The sequence below is a fragment of the Pungitius pungitius genome, chromosome 4, assembly GCF_949316345.1.
Source record: "Pungitius pungitius chromosome 4, fPunPun2.1, whole genome shotgun sequence".
Taxonomy (NCBI): Eukaryota; Metazoa; Chordata; class Actinopteri; order Perciformes; family Gasterosteidae; genus Pungitius; species Pungitius pungitius.
The window spans coordinates 13660355-13676863 of record NC_084903.1 but is presented as its reverse complement, the minus strand read 5'-3'; the positions used below and the strand labels follow the sequence as shown (position 1 = coordinate 13676863).

At 41.1% G+C, this 16509-nt stretch overlaps 1 protein-coding gene across 2 annotated transcripts in view; it reads right to left on the bottom strand.

Moving 5' to 3' along the window:
• Positions 1-16509, bottom strand: part of myo1ea (myosin IEa) — a 35191-nt gene that overhangs the window by 18125 nt on the left and 557 nt on the right. For both annotated transcript variants that reach the window (XM_037448593.2, XM_037448594.2), the window contains exons 2-8: positions 7442-7585; positions 6279-6368; positions 5471-5565; positions 2624-2711; positions 1039-1128; positions 663-794; positions 228-362 (exon numbers count right to left, since the gene is read on the bottom strand). In XM_037448593.2, the coding sequence (XP_037304490.1) occupies positions 228-362; positions 663-794; positions 1039-1128; positions 2624-2711; positions 5471-5565; positions 6279-6368; positions 7442-7585 (774 nt within the window). The remainder of the gene's footprint in view (positions 1-227; positions 363-662; positions 795-1038; positions 1129-2623; positions 2712-5470; positions 5566-6278; positions 6369-7441; positions 7586-16509) is intronic.

The following is a 16509-nucleotide window of genomic DNA, read 5'->3' as shown; positions in this document are numbered from 1 at the left end:
TCTTGTGGTACCTAGCTCATGTCCTCTAATTACTCCTGTTGCGGTCTCACTGGTAAACAAAACCAGTAGGAGATTGTTTGAAAAGAAAACAAAAGAGGACTGGTGGGGCGTGAGAGGAATGTAAAGAGAAGTCTGCGAGCCACATGAACGCTGGATTGAGATTCATAGACACACACACAACACCACTGAGGGTGTTAAGCTATTGCCCAATAAAACCGAAGGAATACCGTCGTCTCCTGGAAGTCGCTCTTGTCGTTTATGTCGTCCACTTTGTAGGAACCAGACTGATTGAGGTAAGTGTAGTAATCAAGGCTCGTGATTCCCAGGCTGCTCTTCTGCTCTCCACTGGCTCCTTCGATCAACTGCACGGCAGAAATGAAAAGGGGATTGTCGCATTGGCGAAGGACATGTTCTTGCACTTTTATACACCTTCAGTTTTATATTTATGTGCTCTGCTCCAATTCGCATGTGAAGAAAACTGCACCATGTTAAATGATCTCTTCCAGGGACCTTGAGTCATCCTCAGTGAAAACAAATGTACTGTTTTCCTGCAGAGAAATGGCACGTCTAACCCAACGTGTCCTCAGATTCCCTCGTAGACCCTCTTCAAAAGCCAAAAGCCAAAAGCCCGTCCACTCTTTGGCTGAAAGAATAAGCCTCACCTGGTAGAAGATGTGGAAACTCCTCTCTCCAGGATTCCTCATAACAACACGTGACTTCTCCAGAAGGAAGTTGGAGATTTTCCCTCCATCTGGTTCACCACCGGAGCTGAACTGGATCTCAAAGTATTTCCCCTGATGGATCAACGCATGTTTTTTAGTGTTGCAGTGGGCTGAAATAAAGTTCAAAGCCAGAGCTGTAAGATCTGAAATATTGGCCCCTGGTTGTTTCAAAATCAACGTTTAACTTATTCCTGCCTGTAGGTTTATACATAGAAAAATACTTTTCATCAGTATCCATTAGTTGAATGAATTGTATTGCAATGATGGGCGTCCTAATCCCTTCAAAAGAGGAACAACTAAGAACTGAAGGCCTTACAAATCTGCTGGAGTTGTTGTTTCTCAAAGTCTTGGCATTGCCGAAAGCCTCTAGCAGCGGGTTGGATTGAAGGATGATGTCTTTGACATGCTGCGAGGAGACAGATGCAATGAGTCGTTAGCTCCTTAGCAGACAGCAGGTAGGGATAACACGCACATGACACACTCGCTGACAAGCTGGTGTGTGCACCTCTGGAACTTTCCATTCAAACATAAGCACAGACACACACACACACAGAGGACATTATTTTTCCTGTGAGCCATCTGCATGTCAGAAACACATGAGTTTTAAATTGGTACAGCAGACAGCTCTGTTCCCACTTCCACTTTTGGACTATCTTGCGTATCTAAATTAAGTCCTCTATGGAAAGGAATAATAAACACTGCACATCACAGATAAAGCTATTCACAGAGAACCAAAGAGTTCACTCCTTCATCATATTTTATTTCTTCCATGGTAGAGAAGATTCTTTTCTTCACATTAATGTAGCTTCTTGACCAAATCCATAAGATAACAATTTTAAAGTGAAATCACATTTCCAACAAGGTCTCAAGTCGTTATAATAGTTGTTATAATAGTCTATACCCAAGCTATTTGGATTTCTAGTTCTAATTGCGTATAGATGTGCTTTTGTGACAATAACAACACTCAGACAGATGAACATTGTGTGGATTTCAGGGAGTTTCTCTGTTCAAAACTTTTCTGAACCCAAGCCATAAACACATTGCATAAGAATGCATGGACAGTACGGAGGATACCGCACAACGTGTGAAGAGCTGAGGGGAACCATGTGCACGGGAAGTGATGCAAAAAAGGAACTGGACGAAGGGGAGGCATAAAACATGGTTGTGTGTGTGTCTGTCCGCTGTAGAGGCCCAATTTGTTTGAACAAACAATACCAATAACTAGCTTTAAAGTCTATATCAATAAATAATAATAATAATAATGCTGCACAAATTTAACACAGCTGATGTTGTCAAACTACCAGCTCTAATGACTGGACATGATTTCTAACATTGCTTTGGTGGAAGCACATTTTAATGGATTAAATATTTTTTTAAATCTCGGCCATCATGGTGCAAGCATTTCCTCATCAAACTGAATCATCATCGAGCTTAGGAACTGGACATCTGCTGGTTTGGGGGGCTGCCAGATGGCTTAAAGGGGGCTGGGGAAATAAGGGGCTGCTGATGGGCTGATAATGGAGTATAAAGATGGGCCTGATAAGAAGGAGACTTGGATCTAAAGATGAGTCCAGGAAAGAAGAAGCAGTAGGTTTGTTGATTTTTTAAAAGTCTGCAGGTTAAGAATGTGAAGGATACCCATCTGTTTGATAATGTCATAATGAAATTAATTTCCACTCCACTTTATGGCAATACAAAGTGGCTAAAACGCGTCTTTACACTCCAACCTTCTTCAACTTGAACAACTCTGATCAACAGCTTGTAATGAGTACTTCAAAGATAAAAGTGTGTGGAGGCTTTGCCAAACATTTTACATTGACTTTTTAACTCCAGAATGTCTTCTGTGCAGCTCAACATCTTAAAAATCCAAACATACCATCCTCAAAAGCAGCTCCTCTTACCTGTACTTTGGGCCCGCCCCCTGAGACCTTGGAGATGTAGCCCATGATATATTTGGCTGCCACAGTCTTCCCTGCTCCGCTCTCTCCACTGAAAAACAGGCATGACATTGAGCAAAGAGGAAATGCAATGTCTCGAAGTGCATATCAGCATGTTTGGGTCCATCTGAGCAAAGGTAATCAACAGTGGAGATCCCAACCCCTGCTTTCATGTGTACACACTCTACTTAGCATAAAAGTCCAAATGTGTTTCATGCAACTAGAAGCACATTTAAAAGTCAGAAGCTGAATGTCTGTCAGACCACAGCACATTAGGGCAAATTAATTCTGCAGCAAAAAGGACGTTTATTTTGTTTCGTCACATTCACAGATGTTCCCCTCATTTCTTTCCCTGTCATACACTTGTCCATTTTCCCCCTTTTGCCTTTTGCTTTGCCAGTGTCATATTTATTTTGATCTATGTGGTTTGGCCGTGAATCAAGGTGGAGTCTGTTTTTTTCCTCCCTGCTCCTTAAAGTATAGCGTCAGGTTAGTAATGCCTCTGTGAGAAACACAGCTGCAGCCTGTTAGAGGCTGCCAGAGGAAGTCATGGGAGCCACTCTATTACACAGAAGTCTCTATATGGTTGCGACCCTCCCCCTAATACCTCCACATTTCTTCCAAATCCCCCAGCATTGTCTGGGCTTCCTCCCTGCACACTTACTAGTCAACTAACAACAAAAAAATAATGAGCTGAGCGGCTGTTTTACTTTTAATATCATAAAAAGGCTCCAGAGCTCCATCTGACAACATTGTTTCCTTATGAAAGTTATTTTCTGAAGAGCTTTTCTCAACACAGGCTGCAGTTGGACTTTTAGACTCACAAGACTTCAATGTAAAAGGCATTGTCAACTTCAACAGTAATGTATTAACCAAACAAGGAGATGAGCTATAAAAGAAAGGCATTGCGGAGGTATATTGATCCAAGCAAACATTTTATTATAAATTATTACTGACATTGGCATGAGAAGGATGCAGAGTCAACCCTGAGTTCTGGTTTTCAATTTAATGAGGCGCACTGCATTCCTACAAAACCAGTAGCATGTTAAGTATGTTCAAGTAGATTCTTGGGATTAGCCTGAGTTAATCTTATTTAAGGCCCAACTCAAGCGTCCAAAAGATGAGGAAGGACTTAAAGAATTGGACATTCTGTTTAATTTTGAATTGATCAATCAAACTTGAAATAACAATCAATATACCAAAAGTGTGCCTGATTAATTGAGCTTTTTTTTATTACTGACGTCTTCCTGAAAGAAAGTTAGCAGAGAAGCAGTGTGTAAGATGATCCAAATGGAGAAAAGCACAGACACAAAGACGGAATTGTGCGTCAAAGCAGCAGCAGGAAGACGTTGATTGTTGTTAAAATACAATGTCTGAGCTGTTGAGCGGGTCTCAACTCACCATACAAATCAACACAATCGTTGGTCATTTTAGCCTAAAATAATGAGTCAACGGCTGGAGTGGCGTATGACCTCACTTGGAACAACTGAAGGGGAATGCAACATCCGTGAACTTGCAAGGCCTCTGGACTAAAGACTGAATGAACAATAGAGGACATGAGCTGTTTGTACAGAATCAACTGAAAGCCACCGAAGATCAAGATCATCCTCCACACCCGACATGTGGGCGGTCATAAACAAGACAAAAAGAAAAGAAGCTAAAAAGCCAGACAACAAACTTGTTCTCATTTGCAGGATTGTGTCTAAAGACAGAGAAGCATGGATCTCTGTTAAAACTGTGGATGAACTTAGTGGGTTTGTATTTTGTGACCTGTGGTGGGAGCAGATGTGAGGCGGTTGGTCATCAGATGATATCTAACATCTAATAGTTTAGTAGGGAGCGCCAAACTGAGAACACCAACCTGCTCCCATTAACCCCTGTCATCACATGTTGTACGCTGAGCAGATAGCACGAAGATAAACTCAACAAGTCACAAGAGCAAAGAAAGTTCCTCCTAAATTCCCCTCATGGTTAGTTCACACATTATCTTAGTAACTGAACGGTGGTCGGCACAGACCACACTGCATGGCCAGCTGTTCACGGCGGCCTTTGTTTGCAGAAACCTGTTTCATCATTAAACCACTTGCATGCTTTATTTTGCTGATTTAGTCGATCACAAAATCCACCTCAGTGCCTTTATGTGGGAAACCAGCAACTGCTGGCTGTCCAAACAACACGCAAAAATGCTGAAGCAGGGGTCATTCATCATGAGGTAAGCACTATAGAAACCACGCTGCTCAGGTGACTGGGCCAATGGGATAAAGCCCCCATCATGACACCACACTTTTCTCCCTGCAGCTTTACAGGCTGTAAAAGTACCTAAAAACTCCCTAAATCTAGAGAAATAGAGCTACTGGGCCAAAGTCCACACAGGTGTTCATCCTGTTTGGTTTGCTTTCTTTTCTAAACCGGGAAGTCCTTCAAAAATAGCCACTGCAACTGCTGCATTGTTCAATCTCACGTCCTGAACTGAAGGCACATCCAACTGTTGACTTATCATTGTTTTCATATTTGGGTATACACATATACATTATTTCCCCTTTATTTGCATTTCAGCTGAAAGTGATATGATGGAAAAACACAACAAGTTACTCTCAGTCCAATTGTACCAAACTATGTTGTGGAACCTGTTCTCTTGTCCCTCCCAACCATTATCAGGTTCAACAGAGGCTCAGCAGCAGCTACGCTTTGTTAAAAAATATTTTTCACTCACGGACAGGAAGTGAGTTGAACTCAATTATTTTTTTCTTTTTGTTTTGGATGTGTAATGAAGGCTGAAAATGATTAGTGATTGTGACTGCAGCGTCTTACCTGATGATGACACATTGGTTCTCCCTGTCGATCATCATGTTCCTGTACATGTTATCTGCCAGAGCGTAGATGTGAGGAGGGTTCTCATACTGAGCCTGACAGTTGACAAAAGAATTGTACGAAAATCAATGATCAAACAGATTTTGTAACTTTGTAGATACAAATATGTCTTTATCTTTATTTTGACTCAACCCCGTATATACAGCATCATGCTGCGATAAATACCAACCAAAGCCACAAATGTGTATTAATCCACAAACAAAAATAATCCTCAGCCTAAATAATTCGGCATGAATAAAAAACTGTTGCGGGCAGCTGTTTCAGATGTAATAGGGTAATATTTAGAGGTTGATTAACACATCTAACGTTGGTACCTTTAAGTTTGTTTCAAACGATTCTGTCCAAGCTGATAACACTATCAGAACCCCGCTACCCGTAAACTCATGCATGTGTGAGTGTTGAGGATATTTGAAGTCTTTCAGGGTGTCACGGGTTTAAGGAGAGAAGCCCACTCTCAGCAGACCGGCCAAGAGAGAGGAGGCAGAGTCGAACAAGCTGTTCTGTGAAGGTACTGCCAAGTCTTCTAAATGGTTGAGTCAAGTTTCAGACAGCAACATCTTCACCGGTCCACTGGAAAATGTGCACTGCAACTAACCCACTTTAAATCAAAGCCTTCGTCCTTCACACTGTTGCCACCTTAAACCCACACATCCGTACTTTTACAGGTTTTAAAGTGAGTTTTTCTGGGCTGAATGTTTCAGACAACCGAAGCACAACATATCCATAGGTCCTTTTGTATCAAACTTACTGCGCCTTGGTACATCTCAACTTCTTTTTCACCAAAGTAGGGCATCTGCTTGAAGGGGTTGATGGAGATGAGCACAGGACCAATATATGTCTGAGGAGGTTACCCATTAAAGATCATACAAGGAAGACAGACAAATCCGTGGAAAACAACAAATGAAAAAACCTTTTGTGCTAAACTGTGTGTATGATTGTGAAACATTAGCTCTTTAATAGCAAAAGACATTTTAAAACTGAGATTATAAAACTGTATAGAAAATGAATGACTTAGTTTAAGACTGCCATCCCATCAAAAGTGTGTCAGTGCAGCAGTGAAGTATTGGGTGACCAGGCCTGAGGCTAAATAAGTATCCAGTTCTTACAAATGACGGAGAATAGGCCAGCCATGTAACACCATGAGCTTTTATGCCCCCCCCCCTCCACCCGAGGTCAAAACGCAGCGCGAGGCAAATAAAGCTGCTATTGTGGGTGGCCTACAGTGACCCACAGGCTTGGCATGGAGACCTCACAGTTACGGCTATTTATTGACCCAAATCAAAGGCCCGACTCAGAAAACATGCTCCAACATTTACTAAACTTCATGATCCTGAGCACTGCCGGAGTGAGGATGAAGTTTATGTCATGAGCTGCATTGCTTTTCAAAAGGGGTTATTCATTCATCCATTCATTGAGTCATTTGACGTCATGAATAGCCTATGTGTGTGTGTGTGGCCACAGCTGCCCTTTCGAAACCCAAACCTAGCATTTGTGCAGTGCACGGTATGAAAAGGACTACTCTCCACGTTTAAATCCCCACAACAATAAAAAAAATCAATGAAAAAAAAAAGAAGCTAAAAATGAATGCTTGGATTTAACCAATTATTCGATTTCCTCTTTATGAAATACAGTGTTTTTACACCATTAAGTTTACATTTTGCACAATAGTGGAAAAAAACCTTGAGTGGGAGATAAAGAGCCTGGTGGAGGTACGTACAAAGAGGCCCTTTGCACCTCCCTCAAATGGCACAGACTCAGGAAGAAGGCGTTACCACCCAACACTGACACTATTACTCACCGCTACAACAACACTATGAATGACCATTCAGCAGTTCTGGGAATAGCCGGGATGAAACAGGGACTCGGCTATTTCTCGCCGGAGTGTGAGCTGAGATTGTGAGCAAAGGATACAAAGATGTAGTCATCCATGTATCTCTTCTTGAGGTTGTCCACGATGGCGTCCTCCGTGATCTTGCTGAGCAGCACCATGTCGTCCACCCCGCTGAGCTTGACATTGTGGCTCTGCCAGTGGTACCGGTGGTGCCCCCGGCTCCCCTGCAACAAAAACACACACAGTGTACAATTGTTGGTTGACTGAGAAAGACACAATGAGACGGCGCGGACTAATCGAGAGTCTGACATGGAGGTGAAACTGACGTGGCTGCTCCGCCGATGAATAGCGGCTTTACTGCCAACTCAGAGGGCAAGGTAGTGTGGTTCTATCACCAAAACGAAAGCCGAGGGGAAAATGGTTATTATCACAGCGGCGAAAAGTGCCTGCAGCAGCTCGATGAGCAGGGTTTACTCAAATAGTGCACAGATTCCCAAGGGCACTACGTCTTATTTGTCCAAGTGTAAAAGATGCTCTTTACTCGACTTTAGTTCAAATGGTTACAACATGGATTTGTTCCCACATTCTTGTTTTTGTTTTTAGCTGAGTGAGTCTGCGGAGAGCAGAGGTCATTCATCCAGGGCTTTGACTCAGTGTTGTCTGGCTACAGTGGACGAGGGTGACAATGTGCTGTGAGGAGTGAGTCTGTTCCTCCCGGACAGAGAACCTCTCAACGCTGCAGAGAGCATCCAGAACATGAAGCCACACAACAAGTCATGTCTTGACTTACTCCCTCTTCAATGAGGAAGTGATGGCAGAGGAAGGAGCCGAGTGAATAGACATTCATTCTCAATGTAGCAGAGGATACAAGAGAACAGATAGACCATCCTTATGATAACATATCTATCTATCTATCTATATATACTGTATATATATATATATATTATTGAGCTTGCTAGATTTGTGATTTTTAGTGAAATAATCCAGAAGAGCTAGAAGATTCAGCCTTTTTTAACTGCCGCTTAATGTCAAGAACAAACTTAAATCATTAACTATATTGTGTTTACTACTTTATGTTTAAGGGTTGGAGGTTGTAGTGTCTTTCTGACTTAATACAGCCCTTCAATTATTTCACAATGTAAACACAAATGTCTGAACTTACACTGACAGATCTTTAGTAATGGAAACATCCGCACTTAAAACCCCCAAACCGTGATTAGAACAACAAAGGGTATCAAGTAAACAAAACAAAAACAGTCAGCAGCCAAACCCTGATTCACAAACTAACGCCAAAATACAAAATAAACTACTTTTGAAATTAATTTCGCATTTAGTAATCAACTCCAAATTACTTAGCAGGGGGGGGGGGGCAAGAAAGCTTTTAATATCCTTCAGGGTGAGTTAATTCTTTACAGCAGCTAAATTAAACCCCTTTACAGACTCGGCCATAGCATGGGAGATGACGAGGAATTTTAACAGCTCTCCCCGTTAATTCAGTGGGTATTATCCCCTCAGGTGGCAAGAAGCAAATTATAGCTTGATTGCATGTTCCAGATCACACCCATTTACATGTTTTAATGTGTTTTAGGTGTGGCAGAGGGAGACTCTCGCCTCCTCCATTCCTTAGCAACAACAACAGCTTGATGTCACTCTCAAAATACAAAAGCACTTCACGACAATAAGTCAAAGGAGGGGAAAATCATTTGATGGGAGTTCCAGAGGCAAATTCATGGTGTCTTGAAGGAAGACGTGCATAGAAACCTTGCTCCAGCCTTCTGGTAAAGTTTGTCTTTGCAATGCCAAATGGAACATTGTGTCTTTGAGACATCTGCAGTCTGTTCAACTTACCATATTTAAAAACCATTTATTTGGCCTAGGAAAAGCTTTCTAAAAAAAGGGGAAAAACCTGAATAAGAGCCACAAAGAAGAGATCCAACCTTTAGGCTGAACAGACAATGAATAGATGTGTTTCATTGATAGCAGAGGTAGCTTAACAAAATCGAGACACATAGTGGGAAACATCAAGTATGTTACACATAATATTATGCAAATAGCAAAGTGCAAAAGAGTTTAAGCTGAAATGATGAACAGTTTGCAATTATGTTATGTATGGGGATGCTGAGCCTGTTTTTACCGTCCTTTGTGTAACTCATTAACTCTTTTAATTCAGGCAAGTACTGGCTGAGATCTACGTGGGGTCCTTTGAAAGATGAAACCATTTTCTCTAAAAGCAGACATTAAGATGCAGAGCTTTCCCAGCCACAGAGGGAAGACAATTAAAATGCTATACTTAACCTCTCTGCTATGTCTGGAAGGAAAGTGAGCAGATTGAAGAAGGGAGAGGTGTAGGATAGACATCAAATATTCTATATATTTACACATATAAAGTCTTCTGGAAGATGCATGAAACTACCACTCCCGTTAAAAATAAATATGCTTTTTGACATTATTTTCTTAACATACTTTTATCAATGTGGCAAAAAATAAAGATATTTTCCTTAAGGTTTTACTGAATTTTGGAATTTCTTGAATTGTGGCTGAAAAGCATTACTCAATGAAGTAGTGGCTGCTCACTCACTCCTACATTCATTTAAACATACAGTAAGTTTGTATACAAGACAACTTCCTCTCACAAAAAAGAGCCTATATGGACTCTGTTAGTGGTTACAAAAATAACAAAAGTATTATATATGGGTGTTATGATAAGAAATCATATTGTCTCAGATTGAAATCTGAGTGACTGTAAGCTTGTGGCGGAGGTGTCACAAGTATACACACACACACACACACACACACAAACACACATACAAGGGAGGTCTGCGGTCATACCCCATCAACACCATGGAAACAGAGACTTCCTTCTTAGCAGGACAACACAGAGACTCTGATATTGCTGATATACTGAGTAGTGATCAGAGACAGGTGAATTAGAATAAATTATATCTTGATAAATACCTTAACAACTGTATGATAGTGTAGCAACAGTTATCAAAGGAAGAATACAGCAGTTTTAACTTCATCAGTTTCCCCTTTTAAAATCAATGACTTCCAGACCATCCAAAATCCAACAATGGGACTAGACCTTTTCCCAGACGTTAAATACAAAAGGAACTTCAGTACCAGTCCTGATCCATAAGCTCATGGTTTCCCTTTCATGAAAATACCATCTCCATATATGGAGAGTGCTGAGCAGCCCTGGCTCGGGGGACAGGAAATGGCTGGGTTTGATTCGGTATCATAAGCAGCACTTTCCCCCCCATTTCTCCCTTCTGTGGCGTTCTCCTTTCTCTCACCGGGATCTTACACACAGTCCGACATGTGTTAGGACTACATATGTGCTCTGCCCTTTGGGGCAGATCTGGATTAAAGCCAAAAGAACAAATTCCTCTGTTCTAAAATAAGAAACAAGTTGTTGGTTACTTCATACCAAAAGTCTGGAGAAATGGCAGAACCTCCGTACAAGCCAATGAATGAGGATGCATGTATAAAGTTGAAGTCATGTAAAAGAAGTGCAAACTGCAGGATGTGTTAGTTTGAAGCCTCCGAAGCTAAATCTGGCTTAACTACACAGCCTTCTTAGGCTACATGCCGGACTTTGGACTTAGTAATCACCAAATGCAAGTCCAGGAAAATGGCCAAAGCGTTTTAGAGTATATGGCTTTGGCCTGTAGCGGCCGCGTTAGGAGAGACCCCATGTCTGATAAGCCCTCAAGTGTTAGATTAACCACCATGAACCAGTTGACCTGCTTTCTAAAGCCTATGTTTCTTGAAAATGTCCAGTTAATGTTTTTGTGATTGTGTTAATGAGCTGTGATCAATTTAATAATTTGACCATGCACACAGATGCACTAAGTGGTTCTTGTGAAGCTTTAATTGTGAATAACATTCTTTTGTAGACTCTAATTATCAGATTTCTGAGCTTCCTTGAATGCACCAAACAATCCCTGCTCACAACTGTGTTATCACACAGCCACAAATGTTCTACTGTAACACACAGGCCGCCCAAATGTAGGCTTTAATAGATTACCTATCTTAAGTCTGAAACCTCTGCAAGTTCATTGCCGCGGCGAAACAAAGCAAGAGCTATCTTAGAAAATAGCGTATGATAACTATGACGAGGAGGAGCGGCTTGTCACTAAATTAAGCTTTGCTGGGCTACAATAAAGTTCAGTCCACCTTAAGTGAAACTGCTAACTTTTGCGGCAAACCCTTGTCGCTTTAATCAGCAGGTGGAAAAAGCAAAACACTGAAATCATACTTTTGTGAATTAATACCATCCGAGCCTATTGTCATTATTTTCTTTCTGGTGCTACTTAAGGACAGTATTTCAAACTACTAAGTGTAATAATGTGAGACATTCATGGTAGTAATGTGTGGGTTCATTTGACAGATTCTTTCGCCCACTCCTAATTGGAGTTCCAAACATATCTGGTCTGATCTAAACAGAGCAGCTTAAAGAGGAATTACTCTCAAGACAGCATTTCCTAGTCTCTCTTGCTTACGTCTGAGCTTTGTCGCAGTGGCTCACTCGCTGCGTGTTATCGGAGCAGAGGCAGATGAAACTGCTGACTGAGAAGGTTGGCCTTTCCATGGTAGAGGGAGAAGATAAACAACGATGAGAGTAAAAGTGGAGTGAGCGTATGTGGGTCTGTGAGTACAGGGCCCAGTGGGACCTTAATGAGCATCCCATACCTATGAATTCCAGACAGGATCAGACTGCCTCACACCGGGTCGCTGTGCCAAGAAACATATAAGGCCTCCAGCTTTTTAAACGTCTTATATCTTGCTTCACAGTGTCAGTCAATTGTTATAAATACTGGTTACTGGAAATAGTGTACAGGAAATATATAGCTGTATAATATGAGTGCTAATGAATACAAACTTGTTTTAACCCATAAATGATAGGAATAATATAATAAATGACACCTTGACATAGAGGTTGGCGGGGAGCACAGAACATTTTTAATTGCATTACTTTAACGGCGACATTGTTCACTTGCGTGTTATCGGGACTGCGACAAAATAAATAATGCAGAACGACAACCTTCGTACTTTGTTTCCAAGTCTAGAATTCTCTCACTGTTGGAGATCAGAGCTGCTCGAGGACACACGGGCAGAATTAAAAGAAGTATGTCTTTCTACCGGGGTCTGGTAACTGAGTGGTTGTGATGATGTTATAATAGTGTGCCTGCAGGGTAGGGCCGAGCACCGTCCCTCCCAAAGAAAGAGGACACAATGATCAAGTTTAAACAGATACCGGATGATTTTAACACATCTCACAATGAACTGCACCAAGTTCCTGCTTGGGATGTGGCAGCATTTTTTCATTTCAGTGTAGAGTAAAACTTTGGAAACTCGAGAGCAACAAGGATGCCAATAAAACAAAATATTAAAGACAATGTGGACTAGTTCAGCTGAAGTCCTCAGAGACGAGTCACAAAGTACTTTTCCAGCCTCAGTGGTGATTGAATGTAAACAATCCTTCTTCAGTGGAAAATCATTCATTGCGTTGTACCACAACAGAGCTTCAGTCTCAAGTTTCAATCAACGAAATTCAAACCAGCATCTTCTCTTAAAGTATCCAAATACATGCGAGACATGTTAGACCCTCGTTGCAGACTTTCAATGTGAATCTGAGAAGGAAGAAGACACTTGACAGAGTGAATCGGTGGTTTGTTAGAAGGCCACCAAACATGCCAAGGATTTCTGTGTTTCCTGCCCATCATAAATTATCTCGACTCCTCCATAACAAATGGGAGCTGATATTTTGGATGTAATTTTTTATATGAATGTGGTGATTGTCAGTATGTGGTAAATGGAGCACTAGTTGATGATGAAGTTTTGAAAAAATACACAATGCTCCTACAGATGTGTTTAACCTGAGCACAGTAAAACCTCACATACGGTAATTTTAAATATTTAAACATAATTCGAAATCTATTGTAGTGTTCAACACAGCAGAAGTTCCAACAATATCTTTGAGAGGGACAGTTTTCAGAATTTGGCAGTAAGAAGCCCATTTCGATCAGATCCCCGGGAGATAAAGCTGGTGAATACCCTGTTTGGGTCATGTTATATGGTTCATAGTGTACTCATATTTGTTAATGTTACTGACCTAGTTCTAAGCAACCACAGTATTGTATTTAGCTGGCATTTGAGAAAATAGCATCAATAGTACACTGTAAAACCATGTTTAAGGATAAACATGTTGTGTAAGTGCACAGAGAGAAATTCACTGACTCAGCTCCCCTATGGGGCTCGGGGCTTGTGCCAAAAAAAGACAACTAATTCAAACCAGCTAATTTTAACTTTGTTTCCAGACAGTAAAACAGAACATCTGACAAGCCTTTTAAAAGCTTTGACTCAGTTCTTGTTTTGTCTACCATGTTTCTTTACACATGGCCTTTGCCAAAAATATATAAATACAACTTGATATTTTGTCGTTATTACTAAAATATTCATTTTGACATCATAAGACGAAGGTACTTTTTGAACTGAACCGGTAGAGTTTACAGCAATCAGGCCAAACAGACAGAAGGGACAACAGGAAGACGGATGAGCTGGGCATCGAATAAGGCTGACACGTGAAGCTATACGAGATGACCTTGTTGAACTTGTTCTCGGCCACAATGAGGAAAGCCGTACATGCAAATAGGCCAAATGACAGGATGCTGCTTAGTTTATGGTCGTTAACAAGGAAAAACAAAAAGGCGTTACAGGACATGGCGCTGCTTACATAATCATATTCACCCAGATAAGAGAATGTATGACATGATCTTCATTAAATTAAAAAAGTAGCCTGTTCAGGCATTGAGAGGGATGGAAAAGCAGCTAAGCAAACAATTTAGTTCAACCCTACAGCTTTAAAAAAATGATGTGAAAATACATTGCAGCGCCGCATGATAACTCAAAAAAATATCACAGCTGTGTAATTATTGGTCAGTTAATCTCTGAGAAAATGTGTACAGAGCTCTGTTCCGTTGCAGAGTTCCTCCTCTTCCCATCATTCATAGTGAAAACGATGACACAACAGAACCAGAACTACAGAAGTGGAAGTAGACGAGGAGAGTGGAGATGTGTCCATAGTTGATGTTTGAAAACAAGGCTGAGGCATTCACTTAGAAACAATGCATAGCTGTCTTTTATGTTTAACAAATGTTGCACAAAACAAACCTGAATAGTGTGATGCCAAAAGTATCTTAGTATGTTTGATTTGGCCCAGCTAAAGGTTACCGCACAACAATAAACAACTAAAGAGCTAACTCCAACTATCTGTTGTTAGTAATTCAGCATCATGCATTCAGTGCACAGAAAAAGTGAGCAGGAACACTATAAATGTTACATTTTAGGTTTCAATAAATCCATCGTGGGCAGATGCATGACTCCATGCCTGAGTTTTGAGAAAAAACAAGATGTGTTGTCCGGTTCAGAACATGAGGTGAGTCCATTATTCTGAGTGTGGGGTTCATCTCTACAGCATCGGACAATTAAAGGTTTTTGTTTTTTTGTCAACATTGTTTAGGACTGGATGTGTGCAACAAAATCTAAAGCAGGGATAAAAACACATCTGCTTGCAATAAAGTCAAAGATGAAATAATAAAATGTGGAAAACAAGAGTTGCAAAAAGAAGAAGAAAAAAAAGAACTGGCTCACAAACTTGATGTTACAGTTGACAACAGAAATTTACGATGTGAAATTCATATGCATCCAGAATGGTTTACAACAAGTTAAAAACACAAGAAGAAGTCGACATCATGGACACGTATGCTTACGCATACATGGAGTTTGACTCTGGTTTCCACTTTGGCTGGTTATGACCTTCATCACGACATGAAAGTCGCGAGGTTTGTCATCACAAACCGCCGACTATTGATCAAACAGTTTTGTAACATCTCTAACCGGTGGAAAGCATGCGAGCGGACTGAAGCACAGCAACAAGCCTAACGAGTTCCCCAGGTTCACAGAGTGGGAATGTTGGTCCCGTTTTTAGAGAGACGGCTTGAATTCCTGAGCAACTCTCTACAGCAGTGATCGGTTTGAAAATGGAGCGCCAGCTTTGAAATGAAGGGAGATGGGGGTTACTCAGTACGCACCTCCTTGTAGGAGAGACTAATGCAAACCATCTGCTGTCATGCCGACTTGCTATTCAGCAGCTGGAAGAGAAAGAACTAGTGAGCAGTGCTGGTGTCTTCTGTTACAGACAGTTGGGATGACAACCAGACACTTTTCTCCCTCTTTACGCTCTGCATTGGCCGATACTCTCTTTAACTAATTACACTATGTTTGTTTGAAATCCTACAATAGATGTTTTGACCATTTTTTTACAGGACATTCTCAAAATCATTTTATTCATGTCACAGCTGAAGAGTGTTTGTAAGTTACCTCACGGATAAGAAAATCATTACATCTCAGCTCAAGTGCAAACATTTTGTTCTCCTGACTGCATATCATACAACCTTTGTCCTTTTTGTTTGTCTCTAGGCAACACAAACTACAGGCTCAATGCAACACCATGGACAGCAGAAGGCTATCAGGTCCTACCTGTTTTGAATAGAAAATGCTTGTATGTATGTGACCATAGAAATAGATTGGAAGCTGCAAGGATGCAAACAAATGTTTCTTTATATTCCTCACGGCAAACTTGTATGTTTAGGGACGTCTCTGACAACAAAGAAGCATTCATATTGTCTATCACATATTAATATGTTATACAAAAAAGCTTCATCACAGCTGTACTATCATGTTCATCAGCAAGACTGATGCTTGAGTTGTTGTCAAATACGACAACAAGGAAACACAACCTCATACACAACTTAGCTCTAGGTGCGTCTGCTCCAGGGATGACATTCAGGAACCAGGAAAAACCTGTCTCCATGTCATGCTCAGTCACACACACACACACACACACACACACACACACACACACACACACAAAACAACAATGCTGCACACACGCTCCACCTCCCCGGCTGCCTCTCCTTCCAAGACTAACCCGTTTTAAAGAAAAGGCTGCACCTAATGAAACATGTATTAAGTGATTCTGCATCTTCTCTGGGTGTCACCTGTGGGTCATTGTCGTCTTTAGCCCATTACACATCTACCGTCAGAGGGACCGGCAGGATGAAGACAGAGGAGGAGACAGTCAAAG